Raw genomic sequence first — 14,918 nt, forward strand, 5'->3', positions numbered from 1 at the left:
GCGATTCCATCTCTTTTTCAATATGGCTGCGCTCAGGGGCAAAATAGTCCCTGGTCGTCTAACGACTTGTTTCTTTAAACACACGAATGCAGCCAGTATTTCCACGTTACCTGCTTCATGGACACGAAACGGGGTTTGTTATTGTGATTACATGATTGTTTGTAGTTCGTGTTTATTGTGTTTTTTATGTAATAAGACTCGGTGATACACGTTTCAAAGTCATCGGCTGAATAAAAAAAACACTCCCTGTTCCCTATACTTGTGCACTGCGTAGTGAAGGACACACTGACTTATACACTGTGTGTAGTGCACTATATACACTAATCGGAGCGGTTTGTATTGCAGCCGATTCCTGACACTCATTTTTCTGCTCGCTCGCATTTGCGTGGCTCGTTTATTTGTACAAAATATATTATTCTTTATGGATAAAATTTTGACCACATGACAGACTTGTTATGATATATTAGCTGTAGGTAACTAGCTAGCGTGCATCATTAAGACCTAAGATTGGGATGTTAATTCAGTCTAAATCAGTTAAAGGAGTAAAGCCAAAAGCTAAAAATGCAAAACTTTATGCACTGTGTGTCTGTGTGTATGTTTTGTCTGTGTGTGTGTGTCTGTTTGTGTGCGTCTGTGTCTTTGTGTGTGTTTGTGTGACCAATCGTAAATCAGCTGTAGGTAGTGTTTTAAATATTTACATTAACAGTTGAGTAATTTTAAATATGATCTATTAATCTGTTCATTATCTGTCTGAACTCTGTCCGTCTCTTACAGACATTGTGATGTTAGCTTGGAGGCTTTAATAGGGCATGTTCGATCCTAATATTTGTTGCACAATACATAATTTGTTGTCAATCTACACTTAGTTACCACCAGAATTATATCAAAACACTTCTGTCATTGGTAGAAATAATAGATCATGACATTCAACACTCTACCCATTAAAAATATTTTGGAAATGGGCTTGTAATTCACATTTAGCTAGCAATAATTAGAAAAATGTTGACTGATCCAATTGTCCACTGATCTGTTTGCACAGTAGGCAAACTGTAGGGGATCCAGCATCTGTTCTGTTACTGAACTGAGTAAAACTGCTAAACGTCCTATTTAACTTATGGTGCATCCTCGATATATGAAGCAATACTTGTGTTGTTGTATACGCATAGTATGCACTGATTATATAATATTTGTGGACACTTCTTTGGTAATGCAATTTTGTTTCTGGTTTAGTAAAGACTTCCATTCATAGTAAAGTTCTGTGGTGACTATTTTTCAGTGTAGGATTTTTGAGAATTTCATCATGTGCCAGCATTAACACTCTTTTTTGTTTTTTCCTTCCCCTTACCCTCTCTCAGTATGCTGTGCACAGATCACATCTTCGCACTATCAAAGGAAGTGGAGTTTCGTTTGTTCAGCCTCTGCTTGGACGTCATAATTATGGACGGTTATACTTGGTCAGTGCCATGACAGTGCACCAAAATAACTCAAAGGTACTCTGGCCAGTAAATTTGTCCTTGTTTAAATATGTAGATCCAGACCTAAACAAATGCTGACATTGCGTCATTTTATTTTGATTTATTTTGCACTGTTTTTTGAAAGATTAATTCTTAACTACTAAATACTCTATGCTTGCTTTCAGACAACAGATGGAACTGTACCTGCTACCAGTTCAACAGCAGACATCCCATTATCTTCTCCAGAAACTGCTGTAGAATCTGCATTAGTATCTGCTCCAGAAACTCACACAGAAGCTGCTCAAATACTTGCTTCAGAATCTGTTCCAGTAGCTGCTCCTTTATCTGATTCAGCATTGGATACTGCTCCTGACCTTACTCCAGTAATCACACAGCCAGTCACCGAAGTGGCTGATGCCCCTGTCCTGGCAATGGATGTCCTGCAGGGGGCAGGAGCAGAGCTCAGCCTGGCAGAATTGGGTCTAGGTTGCTATACACCTGTAGGCCTGATTCAGAACTTGTTGGAATTCATGCATGTTGGCATTGGACTGCCCTGGTGGGGTGCTATTGTTGCAGGTAAGATTTTGTTAGGATCCAAAAGCAAATGCTTTTATGCAGCTTTTTTTTGCGGATTTTTTCATACTTAGTTTCTTTGTCACACAAGATGCTGATTTAGGGACAAGTCTAAACCTTTTATATACAATGTATGTTTCTAAACTGCAGTGTAACTAATTATATTCGTGTGGAATGTTCTCTTAACAATAATTTGAACAGAAGCATTGACTGTTTGGGTCTTGTTACGTTTTGTGTGCAGGTACTATCATAGCCCGCTGTGCAGTGTTCCCGGTCATCGTAAAGGGACAAAGAGAGGCAGCTAAGCTGAACAATGTCCTCCCAGAAATGACCAAGCTCACCAATCGCATGAATGAGGCCAAGCAGAGTGGCAACAAGTTTGAATGTCAGTATCTGATACATTTATTCCACTATATATCTTGTTCTGCTTTTGTATCCATCTTAGTGTCTCAGCTTGCTGCACCCTTATGATTTTATTATTCCTAATTCTTAAATGTGGTTCATTCTTTGATTAGTTTGCTAGTCACTAGTGATAGTGTTAGTTGAGTGCACAAGTATCAGGAGAATCAACAGGTGCTGCCATCTTTTCTCTAGTTACAAGAATTCTTGACAGTGTTTATCATTCTTCTTTTCATTCTTTTAATATGACTGTAGAAACCTGCATAATATAAAAAAAAATGTAATTATTTGTTTTGAATTTCCTTCAGTCTCAAAGGCATATTCTGACATGATGTTGTTCCAGAAGAAACATGATGTTAACCCACTCCGTGGGTTCCTGGTGCCTTTGGTGCAGGTCAGTATGGAATGTGTTTACTGTAAACAGCATTCAAAGGCATCTTTTTAAAATGCTGTTTTCATTTTCTTTTTAGGCACCAGTCTTTATTTCATTCTTCATTGCCTTGCGCAAGATGGCCTATGCCCCTGTGCCCAGCATGCAGACTGGTGGATTGTGGTGGTTTACTGACTTAACTGCAGCAGATCCATTTTACATCCTTCCACTTGCTGTCACAGGGACCATGTTTGCCATCCTGGAGGTACAACTTGCAGTTCTTATAATTTACTTAAATGGTTTGGATGCACAACTGATTCTGATAACTGATTCTATAACTGATGTTAAGTTCATATCTGCCTCCTCCTTCTTCTGTGAATCAATTTTCCAACTTGTAGTTGGGAGCAGAATCTGGTATAGACAACCCCAACCTGAGAGCAATGAAGACTGTCTTCAGAATTATGCCATTTATCATCCTACCGATGACCATCAACTTCCCTACAGTGAGACACTTATTTCATTCTGTCTCTCTCTCTCTCTTACTCTCTCATTCTCTCCCTCTCCTCCTCCCTCCCTCTCTCTCTCCACTTCATCCAATGCAGTCATCTCTTGTGGGTGTGACTCTATCTGTGTGTTTTTTTCTTCCAGGCAGTGTTTACATACTGGATGACCTCGAATCTCTTTTCGCTGGGTCAGGTAGCCCTGCTGAGGCATCCTGCAGTGAGAGAGAAGCTTAAAATCCCAGTGCGCATCACTCACCCCACCGCAGCTCTGCCTCCCAGTGATGGTTTTATTGAGAATCTCAGGAAAGGTACAGCACTGTACACATTGAGTGTTTTTGTTTCATACTTTAGTAGATTTCACAATACTCCTATAACTGATGATGGTAGAGTGCATGCCCTGTATTTCTATTAATGTGTATATCACAGGCTGGAAGAATGCACAACTAGCTCATCAGCTACAGGAAAGAGAAAGGAGGATTAAGGACCACCTTGACATTGCAGCTAAAGGTGAGCCGTGTGTGTGTGTGTGTGTGTGTGTGTGTGTGTGTGGCAGTCTGATTTTTATATTTCTTATTTCTCCTTTAGGTCCACTAAGGCAGACCTTTTCCCAAAATCCCCTGCAGCAGAGATCTGCACCCATGTCAACAGAAAATTCATCCAGAAACAAGCAAGTACAGCAAGGAAGTGGGAAGAAGAGGCCCTGGGAAGAAACAATTGGTTAAAAACTACCTACCAGATCATTTTTACATAAATTTGTATATATTTATTCAGGAGGGGGGAAATGAGCATAATATGATCCTTCTAAATAATAACTCATTAAAGAGGAAACTGATGGATATCAGCTGATTGTTGTGTGGATTTTTTGCTGTAGAAGTCAGTTAAAGGTACAAACAGAAACATTAGGATTTAATTTAATTTAATTAAAATTTAAAACTTTAATTTAAAATCCATTGCACATAAATAAATCTGAAGCTTTAACAGAAATCATATTTTCTTATAATGGCAGGCTTTGTATTTTGACATAATTGCTATTCTGTATCTTTTACTCGGTAATATATACTTTAAAATCCATGTTTCACACAGGAATACTGCTGTTTGAACAACTGACCAAAATATCCCAATACTTTTGCAGATTTGGCACATATTTTAGTGAAGAAACCACAAAATATAATGTTACATTTCATTAAAGGGGGTCCCAAAAAAATCTACAGGGTTACCAAAATAGTAAATACATCACTTTGATTATAAGTCATTTCAAAATTGTTTTTTTGTTGGTTTCATATTTAGTGAATGTTGTAAATAGAATAGTAATTAGCAGTGTTACTCTTTGGAGGTTATACCTCTTTTAATCAGGTATATTAAGGGCACTGGTTTAAATGGAATAATTTAATTGTCATGGTCCAATTGTAACACTGTCTTAAAAAAAAAAATCAGTGCAGACAATTCTGTTAAATCATTTACAGTTTTATGAAGATAAATCTTTGGCAGTATTTTGAACATATCAATATATAAACAACTTTAAGGAATATGATCTTAATTTGTTAATGTGGAATCTGTCACAATGTTGTGTATTGTAGTGTTATTTCTATTGTTTTAATTGCTATTTTGTTTCATTGTGGGTTCATTACTCCCACTTTCAAATATAAAGTGAGTATGGACATGGACAATAGAATGTGAAATGAAAGTCCTGAGAATCCTGAGAACTTGAAAACAAGTGGAACTTTACACATCAACATAAACTATTTGTAATAGGAAATTAACATTTATTTTCCCAACAGTAAATATGTCTTTCTTTTAAGAATAGTCCTTTGCATGGGATTTGCATAAAACAGTCTGCAAACTTGTCACATCAGTGAATTGAACAACTGGGTGTTACTTGTCAATCATTTTAGTTTCATGGGGAAGTCTGTACCATAAAGCAATGTCCCATTCTACTGCATTTTTCCTTCATCTGTGTCCATCTCAGTAAGCACACAAAAGCAAACCTTCTGAATCAGCAAACCAGATGATGCTGAAAATAAGAAAAATGGCAAATGTTCAAGTGAAAAGAGTTATTTATTTAGCAAATACCATGTCTTTGAGATAAATACAGTAGTTATGTAATGTGAGTCTTACCAATAAATTTGCGAAGCCATAGTGGTCTACGGGAGGCTGGTGTATAGCAGCACAGAAAGTACACAGGGACTCCTGATAGGGCGATTGCGATGCCAATCAAAGAGTTGATGGTGTCACTGTAGAGTGGAACCACCACAAGAAAGACGGTGCAGAGGCAGAAAACAATCGGGTAGAAAATACTGAGCTATGAAATTGAGGAAGAAAGCAGGACAGTTTAAAATCTCATTCTGAGTTTGTAATAGTTTGGGATTATTTATGAAAGTAGAATAAGTCCTGGGAATATCATAAAAAATACAACAACACAAGAGCCTTAACAACACCTCAAAGTTACTTATAACTACACTTTCCTAATATTCAATTCCTTTTAGACCAAAACAGTATCCTACATTTTAATCATCTTAATTATTTATTATTGACACATACTTTGAACTGTTTATACTTTAATTAGTGAAATAAATCAACTTTTTGATGATATTCTAATTATATGACCAGCACCTGTACATGTTACATCTGCCGAAATTAGTTCATCTTATAACAACTTTAAACAGTCGTTCCCTGACCAACCTCTCTTCTTTCCTCACTCTTGAATTTAATAAGACAAAAAGCTTTCCTGTGGTAAATAACAAGAACAGCTTTACCGTTCATTGTTATAAAGTGCTGACACAAGCAAGGTGCCTTCTATAAATATTAAATGAACAGCTCCAAGATCCATCAAAACTTTTTGTGATTTCATTTGTGAAATAACATTTTTAATTCTATATCAGCCATAGATTAAATATAAGTAGGTACAATGTAAATTTGAGTTGATACGAGTATTGAGTATAACATTACAGCACATATAGCACATCAGTATAATCCTATAATCTGTATTAGAATTGAAACTACTCTGATTCATGAATTCATCAGAGGTGTAACAGCGCAATGAACAGGAAGATAAAAAATGTCAGATGTTGTGCATACCTTCAGAGGGCGTGGTCTGTCTGGCTGTTTCCAGCGTAGGTATAGCTGACCCAGGATGGACAGACCGACAAAGAACCAGTAGCTAAAGCTGTAGTAGTTGATCAGCTTAAAGATGTCCTCCACGCACAGGTACACCAAAGCCATGGCACCCTGTCAGTCAGTACAACACAGCACAAAAGCTTTTACTCAAACACACATAGATTCACACAGAATGCCTTGAGTAGTATTCTATTTACAGATTTAATACAGGAGAGTAGGAAACGTGATCAGAATGAAATCACAAAAACAGAATCATGAGCAGACTAACTGACATTGTGTATTATGTGTGAGAATGCATTAATGGCTAGGCACTTGCAAACACAAACACTCATTTTCAATCATTCTCTGTTCACTTATACATAGTAAGACAGCTGTGTTTAAAAGAGACTGACATTGAAGAGCAGGGCAGGGATGGGTGTGAAACGGCTAACATGAATCATGCACAGGTAGTCAGGCAGGTGGCCCTCTCTGGAGCCCACGAAGAACAGCCTGGAGAATGATTTGCACATATGACACATCAGACACAATGGATGATGGTGCCACAATACATGATAATCATACAGAAATACTTTTGCACAATTCTCACCTCGAGGCAGCCAAGATAGATGCATTTAATCCTCCGAAGCAGGACAACGCAACAGCAAGAGGGATTGTCCAGTTAAATATACCAAATACTTGATCTGCAAATGTCTAGAAATTTCAATTCAAATTAGTTTATGATATACAGTACAGCTCATTTTTCCACATCAGTAATCATATTAGTGGTTCTTGACTGTTCTTGGTTATCATTATGTTAAGTTCAATAACTAAACAACTAAAATGCTGTTAACATACAGCATTAATAAATAAATTCATTCATTGCCTATAACTGCTCAACCCTTGTCAGGCTTTTGATGTCTATATCCATGACTCTCTCCCTTCCTGCTTATCGCTTACCAGTTGAGAATCACTGCATAATATTATACTTTTAATCTATAAGGGAAGTTCCAGTGAAAGCACTCACCACAGCTACAGCATCACTGTCCAGGATAGCAGGGATTGGCAGAACAGTATAGTAGGCCACATTGGTCAAGATATAGATCACTGTGACGATGGGCATGGAGATGGCAATGGCCAGTGGCAGGTTCCTGTACACAAATTTACCCACCAGGGGGCAACAGAGGGTGTTGATATGGTTTCAGTGCCATCTATTGGATACAAATAAAAACGAAGCTATAACCCTTTCAGGAGGACTTAAGACTGGCTTTCCCAATCAAATACTCAATCACTTCAAACATCTGAATTACTGGTTCCTGAACCTGGTGTATGGGTCAGTGGGTATGTTAAAGAAGACCTCAGATCAAATGATTAACTTAGGAACCCAGGCAAGAGCATGCTCAGCAGCTTGTCACATGCATGATGCTTATTTAAAGCTCAGTCAGCTAACCACTGAAACAGAAAGGCATATCCTCTCTTTCTATACATTTTTTATATACCACAATCTCATCTATATCCTCCTTTTCACACACTGTTCTTTTTTTTCTTTTTTTTTCTTTTTTGTTGTTGTTGTTTTTTTACATTTCGTTTACTATAATTCTATATAAATACAATAACCTCTTTTCTGGTTTATAATTTATAAAGCAAGTTTTTTAACCAGTCAATAAAGCTTGGACTCCATTCAAAATATGTTTTGATCTAAACAAGGAATGTCTTATACCAGAAAAAGCCGATGTGGGAGCAGGTTTTCATTTCAACCAAGCAAAAGCTACAGCTGATTCTACTGAAAGCAAAGATCAACTGATTAAACAGTTGTGTCTCTTGCTTGATTGGAATGAAATCCTGCACCCACACCAGCCCTAAAACTGGACACCTCTGATCTAAACCATCCTTTTATTATTGCTTATTTCATGCATTAGACAATCTATTACGGTGGCCGAGAAGTGAAAAACACATTACAAATCCGAAAACAAATTAACAAATCCTAAAACACATTAACAAATACTAAAACACATTAACAAATCCGAAAACTAATTAACAAATCCGAAAACACATTAACAAATACTAAAACACATTAACAAATCCGAAAACTAATTAACAAATCCGAAAACACATTAACAAATACTAAAACACATTAACAAATCCGAAAACTAATTAACAAATCCGAAAACACATTAACAAATCCGAATTTGTTAATGTGTTTTCGGATTTGTTAATGTGTTTTACACCTCTGGGCCACAGCGACAAGTCAGACAACCCGTAAGAGGTAAGTATAATTTGTGAATGGAAACTTACTGATCATCGGACGAGACACCTTTCATACACCTGTACTGTATATCTTGAATGCCAGGTGTCTTGTCCAATGATCGGTAAGTTTCCATTCACAAACTATACCTACCGTTTCCTGGTTGTCTGACTTGTCGTTGTGTTTTCGGATTTGTTAATTTGTTTTCGGATTTGTTAATTTGTTTTCGGATTTGTTAATGTGTTTTGTACTAATCTATACATTATCTTTTAACTAATTTATGAAGTCTTGACCGGAATAAAGATTGGGTATAGTTAATTCTCCTTACCTCTCAGGGTTTTTGATCTCTTCAGTGACAAAGTTGAGAGTGTCCCAGCCGGAGTAAGAGAAGAGAGCTGAGTACAGAGCCAGAGCCATATCCCCAGGGTCCTGTGATGAGCCTTCAAACAGCCCCTCGAAATTCTGTGTATAGCCTGAAATAAATACACACAACACAAATGTAACAAATCAGCATTAATGTGTGTACTTCAAACAGTGCAATTCAAAATTTAAAGGTAGTAAATAATAATTTCCCTACCTTGGAATATCTTGACCAGGCCTGTGATGATAACAGCAATGAGAGCAATGACTTTAGCATAGGTGAAAAAGTCCTGTACACGAGTTCCCCACTTTACATAGGCACAGTTCACAAAGGTCAGCAAACCTGAGGAACATTTTCAGATTTATTACATATGCAGTGAAATCTATCTATCTATCTATCTATCTATCTATCTATCTATCTATCTATCTATCTATCTATCTATCTATCTATCTATCTATCTATCTATTTAACTAGCTAGACAATAACAAGATAATGTCAAAAAATGTTATTTAATCACAATAATCAGAAATTCAGTTGATTTAAATATCATTTGGGGTGTGTGTGTGTGTGTGTGTGTGTGTGTGTGTGTGTGTGTGTGTGTGTGTGTGTGTGTGTGTGTGCTAGAGTATGTATTTTTTGTTGTTAGTTGGCTTGGGCTAAGGAAGTGGACCTGCTGACATCAGCAATCCTGCTGGTTTTTCAGTGGGTGAAAAATGGTTAGCACAGCACTTACGTAAACAGAGAAATCCTGTATGTGTGTTAGTGTGGTGGATGTGTTCTACATGGGTATACAAAAAAGACAAAAACATACTGAGTAAGATATCATATCTTTTCTGGGAAAAGACAAGACATACGTTTAATGCTTAACATTTAACTTGATATTGACTGACTGATTCACTTCACACTGTTTTTTCCTACTGGCTTTATGAGTCATCCTAAAGAATTCAATATTCAGTTCTAAATCAAAACAGCAGGCAAAATTGAAAGTGCCCTTTATGGTGGATATTTAGAAATGGAAAGACCCCTGAGCTCTGGGCTAATAAACAAATAAGAATCAGATATACATATAGATATAAAACTCTCTCTCTCTCTCTCTCTCTCTCTCTCTCTCTCTCTCTCTCTCTCTCTCTCTCTCTCTCTCTCTCTCTCTCTCTCTCTCTGGTCAAGGAGGGTAACCATTTCAAATCCATCTTATCGCTCTTTACTGTTATCAGTATTTATTCCCTTAAGTGTATGCAATAGTCCCATCTAATGAGTCAATCACATGCTAATCTTCAGTTATAATGTTTACTTAGGCATGACTAAAACAAAGATGTACTCTATCCTCCATTTCCATCACAATTTCACTTGATACAGGCTTATTCCACAACAGCACTGTGTGTGTGTGTGTGTGTGTGTGTGTGTGTGTGTGTGTGTGTGTGTGTGTGTGTGTGTGTGTGTGTGTGTGTGTGTGTGTGTGTGTGTGTTTGTGTGTGTGTGTGTGTGTGTGTGTGTGTGTGTGTGTGTGTGTGTGTGTGTGTGTGTGTGTGTGTGTGTGTGTGTGTGTAAAAGAGAGAGGGAGACAGAAGGAGAGAGATATTGAAGAGAACATGCTAGGGATCACCCCACTTTGTTTTGTTCGCACTCTTTAATTTCCTTTCTTTCTGTGCTGAGTTATCATTAGGGCAAGGTTCAGAGTCTTAATGTTGAGGACTTTACCTTCCAGCTATCAGCACATTCACATCCTTAAAACAAATGCTTATCTCTGTGTGTGTGTGTGTGCGCGCTGAACTAGGCTTATTTACAGCTACCTTTAGACTAAGCCTTAGTCACTTTTTCTACTTTCACAGCTAGATCTAAAGCACGTCAATTAAGAGAAGGTCATTCTGGACAAGGGCGTCTGCCAAATGCCATAAACGTAAATGTAAAGAGAACTCCTGCTTAAAAAACTGAATGGTTACATAACCACTGATGTTTTCCTGAGATGTCAGACTCACAGGCTGTTCTGTACTTCTGCCAAACACTAAGCCTCGTAAAGTGCCACACTCTTTGTTCTTAGGTACTGTTCAAACATCTGGAAGAATATTTTGACAAATATGGCACAGAAATAAGTTCTAACAGTCTTTATTAATTAAATAACATTCTGTATCACGTGACAATCATGTGAGTTTGGAGAGTGGTCATTTGTCAGCTGTTAACTAAAGTAAAATGCACATGACATAATTCCTTCCCTCTCTTTTCCTTTCTACTTACACGCTCATTCAACTTCCTCTTTTCCTGTCAATATCTTGTTATATCCACATAATAGCATAACTTACTTTCATTTTAGTCACAATAAGCTAACTTGAATGTAGTATGCAAATATTCTGTCAGGTAAGCTGGCTTTACACTCCTAAAGGATTTACTGACACAAGCTTTGTCTTTACTCTCCCTCAGGTTCTTCTGTTCCTCATTCTCATTCTCCTACAGCATGCCTCTCCATTGGGTTGATCAATCATCAAGTTTTTTCACTACCCTTTTGTGCACATCTTCTTCCTCTTTCAAAACCTTTTGGACTTTTGAAGATGATAGTTACGGTTACTTTTGAACACTTAGTCATTTGCAGATGTTTTCCATCCAAAATAACTCAGTTGAGCAAACAAAGGTGTATATATATACGTCAAGTGTCTATAATGAACTGAAAAGAGTAGAAACTCCTGACTCTTATTCTGCATGGGATACATTGACAAACAGACAGCCACAAGCACACAAGGGAACAAACACATACACACAAGGTGTCTACTTACATATGCATGCTGCAGCTAACAATCGATTGGCCACATAAGGTGCAATACATGTAGGGAAGATAGGCTGGACCATGTAGTTGGAAAAGGTGATAGCTATCACAGCCTGACTGGTGGGCTCAATAATGAGGAGTGATGTCCACAGACGAATAAAGGCCATGAACCCTCCAAACGCTTCCAGGATGTAGGCATAACTGGCTCCTGACTTGGTAATTGTGGTTCCCAATTCAGCATAGCACAGAGCCCCGAACACTGAGAAAATTCCACCAATTGTCCACACTATCAACGATAAGCCATAGGAAGCACTATAAATCAGAACACCCTTAGGTGAGACAAAGATGCCTGAACCAATCATGTTCCCCACAATTAGGCAGACACCATTGATCAGGGAGATCTCTTTCTTCAGTTTCATTGACTCCTGAGAGCCACTTCCCTTCAGGTTACCATTGGTTACCTCTGGGGAAGATTCTTGTGTCTCTGCAGGACTATACGTGGCCATTTTGTCAAGAAATTGGTACAAAGGAGGATGACTTCAAAGATGACTGGACCTACTGGCTGTCAGTCACTTTTATACAATTCAAATGATTGAAGAAAATGAGATTACGTCCAAGTTAGCCGTCTTGAAGTAGCATCTGATCTAGGGGAGATAAATTATATTAGCATTCAACAGGATACACACAAAAACACAGAAAATCTTAGAATAAAGGCCTTGGTTCGCAAGCACCCTTGTTATTTGATCTTGCAGATGGCTATTAGGGAGCCATTAGTGGCCTGGCTAAATGGCTTTTTTCCCAGTGAGTAAACAAATGGTTTCAGAGAGAGATGCTAAAGGAGGAAAAGAGAAAAATATCTTCTCTTCGCTCTTCACTTTAACACAACTGTGTTGTGTTTCACGTACAGTTACATTGTATGACAAGTTAGACATATTGCTGTCTGCTAATATAATTATCATCAGCTAAGAACAACAAATCATTATGACATAAAGACCCAAATCATGATTGACAGGTTTATTAATCAAACTTGTATTTTCTTGTTCTCGCACAAGCCTCAAGACAAAAGTAATGTTTTTTAAAAAGTTGAAAAGTTTCATTGACTTTATGTGACACAGAAAAGAAAGGACGTTAAAAAAGATTTACATATAATAGGCCAAATCCATGTTGCTTGCATCACTGTAAGAATTTGAATATTCTGAAAACAGTGAGTAATATTTCTAATATATATATATATATATTTCTTTAATGGTGGACCATTAATAAAAATTTGGTTCAACTCTAACATCTATGAAAGATGCTTGCAATGACTTCCAATGCAGTTTTTGCATATGGTGTTCCAAAAATGACTCAACCATTTTAAGAAGTATATGATTTCATATCGTACCATAAAGACAGATGCAGTGAATTATAAGTGAATAACATGTAATTAACATCCAGATATATCTTTTTTCTATACCATACCATATGTGCACCAAACCAGCTGCTGTGACTTATGCCATTTATTCCAAATTCTTAGAAAACACTCAGCCACATATACTTTTTAAACCTATAAATATGATTTCTTGAAAATAATATTACAATATTTCATACATTTATTATGTTTTCTAAGCACGTGAAAATATAGGAAAGAAAGGAAGAAAGAAATGTATTACACAGCAGGAGGTGAACAGGTAAAGCCTCTAGGAAAAGGGGGGGGGAACTGCTGCTTCTGGATATCTTATAGACCTGAATGAGGGCAAGGTCCGGTCAACAGTGATAAGATCTGTTACATACCAGGTATAAAACAGGTTAAGCAATTGAAGATAACATTCTGTACCTAAACATAGCTTATGAATAAAAATGTAACTTGTTAGACAGTGGTATAAGGGCTGTAAATGAAGACAATGCCATAGGTTAGGAGTTAAATACCCAGATACTTAGGTGTGTAACTTGACTTCTTTTGACACTTCTAGTTAAATTGTCAGTCGATATTGTTTATTCTAGTCCTCTTTCATATACTCCACGAATTTGCCTCCGTTTTGTTCCATTACGTTTATATAATCATCATAAATAAATGAAAGAGAGAAAGTTTAGTCCTAGAAGTAGCCTACCTTACTGTACTCCTGTCCTGATGGATAATTGCATTAAAAAGAACATGGCTCGAGTGTTTCACATGGAAACGGAAGCCTACCCTTGAATAACGGTTCGGTAATACAGGAGGCTCGTAGCTCCGGTGATTTAGCACTGCTTATTTCCGCTCGTGTCATTCACGTTAGTTAAGAAGAATGACAGCGATTGAAAATCCATTCTGAGAAGTTAATGAAAGAATGGAGTCAGCCTTGGGTCCTGTGATCCTCTCTCTCTCTCTCTCTCTCTCTCTCTCTCTCTCTCTCTCTCTCTCTCACACACACACACACACACACACACACACACACACACACACACACACACACACACACACACACACACACAAACACACACTCTCTCTCTCTCTCTCTCTCTCTCAGTCTCTCTCTCTCTCTCTCTCTCTCTCTCTCTCTCACTCTCTCTCTCTCTCTCTCTCTCTCTCTCTCTCTCTCTCTCACACAGACCCACACACCCACACACACACCCAAACACACACACACACACACACACACACACACACACACACACACACACACACACACACACACACACACACACACTGATGTTTTGAAGGTGCAGCTCTGAAGGGTGATCAGCTGATAGACTTCTGCTTGCTCTGATGACATGACACACCCAAGGGCTCTCAATATAAGCCAAACCAGATGTAATTTATTACCATGCAACAACTAACAACTAAAAAACAGATGTGGGTATTTGTCATAGGGGCTGTAGTTAAATCTAAAGCGTTTTATTAGAGAATATTAGTTTAATTAACAGGAAATCAGTCTGTCCTTGACACTCGAATGCTATTATATCCTACATGGATTGTTGAAATCTGTCAAGCCATACATACATACATCCATCCATACATACATACATACATTAAAACACTAATGCATCTACAAAATATGACAACAGTTACAGAAAAGTGTAGTCTGATAACATGAAAATATTATTATTTTATATATATATATATATATAAAGCTGACAAAGCTGCAATCATTCGGAGCTATTAAATAAGTTTCCTAAGGCAATTATCATATTTATTTATAACAGTGGGCT

General features: G+C 37.5%; 2 protein-coding genes across 7 annotated transcripts; one reads left to right on the forward strand and one right to left on the reverse strand.

Annotated features, from left to right (window-relative positions):
- oxa1l (OXA1L mitochondrial inner membrane protein) lies at window positions 1-4,140 on the forward strand. Its single transcript, XM_027134428.2, has 10 exons — window positions 1-133; window positions 1,356-1,490; window positions 1,640-2,030; window positions 2,269-2,412; window positions 2,735-2,820; window positions 2,897-3,061; window positions 3,195-3,299; window positions 3,445-3,607; window positions 3,726-3,806; window positions 3,885-4,140. The coding sequence occupies exons 1-10, from the start codon at window positions 23-25 to the stop codon at window positions 4,019-4,021; spliced, it is 1,518 nt and encodes a 505-aa protein (XP_026990229.1). The 5' UTR covers window positions 1-22; the 3' UTR covers window positions 4,022-4,140.
- Window positions 4,141-4,198: 58 nt separating this feature from the next.
- Window positions 4,199-14,133, reverse strand: slc7a7 (solute carrier family 7 member 7). Of its 6 annotated transcripts, none has more exons than XM_027134431.2 (11): window positions 13,841-14,133; window positions 13,403-13,512; window positions 11,761-12,389; window positions 9,212-9,337; window positions 8,963-9,107; window positions 7,417-7,540; window positions 7,000-7,103; window positions 6,806-6,902; window positions 6,375-6,524; window positions 5,415-5,598; window positions 4,199-5,310 (listed from the first exon to the last, which is right to left on the reverse strand). In XM_027134431.2, exons 3-11 carry the CDS (start codon window positions 12,254-12,256, stop codon window positions 5,231-5,233), a joined length of 1,506 nt encoding a protein of 501 aa, XP_026990232.1. In that variant the 5' UTR covers window positions 12,257-12,389; window positions 13,403-13,512; window positions 13,841-14,133; the 3' UTR covers window positions 4,199-5,230. The 6 variants fall into 6 exon arrangements, with proteins under 6 accessions (XP_026990232.1, XP_026990233.1, XP_026990236.1 ...); XM_027134432.2 differs by having other exon boundaries at window positions 11,761-12,394; XM_027134435.2 differs by lacking the exon at window positions 13,403-13,512 and having other exon boundaries at window positions 13,921-14,133.
- Between the last annotated feature and the right edge of the window lie 785 nt (window positions 14,134-14,918).

Source organism: Tachysurus fulvidraco, chromosome 1 (genome assembly GCF_022655615.1).
Source record: "Tachysurus fulvidraco isolate hzauxx_2018 chromosome 1, HZAU_PFXX_2.0, whole genome shotgun sequence".
NCBI classification, from domain to species: Eukaryota; Metazoa; Chordata; class Actinopteri; order Siluriformes; family Bagridae; genus Tachysurus; species Tachysurus fulvidraco.

Excerpts from the sequence above, each read along its gene's own strand:
- slc7a7 (XM_027134435.2), bottom strand. The coding sequence starts at position 12,256 with ATGGCCACGTATAGTCCTGCAGAGACACAAGAATCTTCCCCAGAGGTA. Across the intron at positions 7,541-8,962 it reads GAGATCAAAAACCCTGAGAG|GAACCTGCCACTGGCCATTG; the intron begins GTAAGGAGAATT and ends ATTTGTGTACAG. Across the intron at positions 6,903-6,999 it reads TCTATCTTGGCTGCCTCGAG|GCTGTTCTTCGTGGGCTCCA; the intron begins GTGAGAATTGTG and ends ATCATTCTCCAG.
- oxa1l (XM_027134428.2), top strand. The coding sequence starts at position 23 with ATGGCTGCGCTCAGGGGCAAAATAGTCCCTGGTCGTCTAACGACTTGT. Across the intron at positions 3,300-3,444 it reads TGACCATCAACTTCCCTACA|GCAGTGTTTACATACTGGAT; the intron begins GTGAGACACTTA and ends TTTTTCTTCCAG. Across the intron at positions 3,608-3,725 it reads TATTGAGAATCTCAGGAAAG|GCTGGAAGAATGCACAACTA; the intron begins GTACAGCACTGT and ends TGTATATCACAG.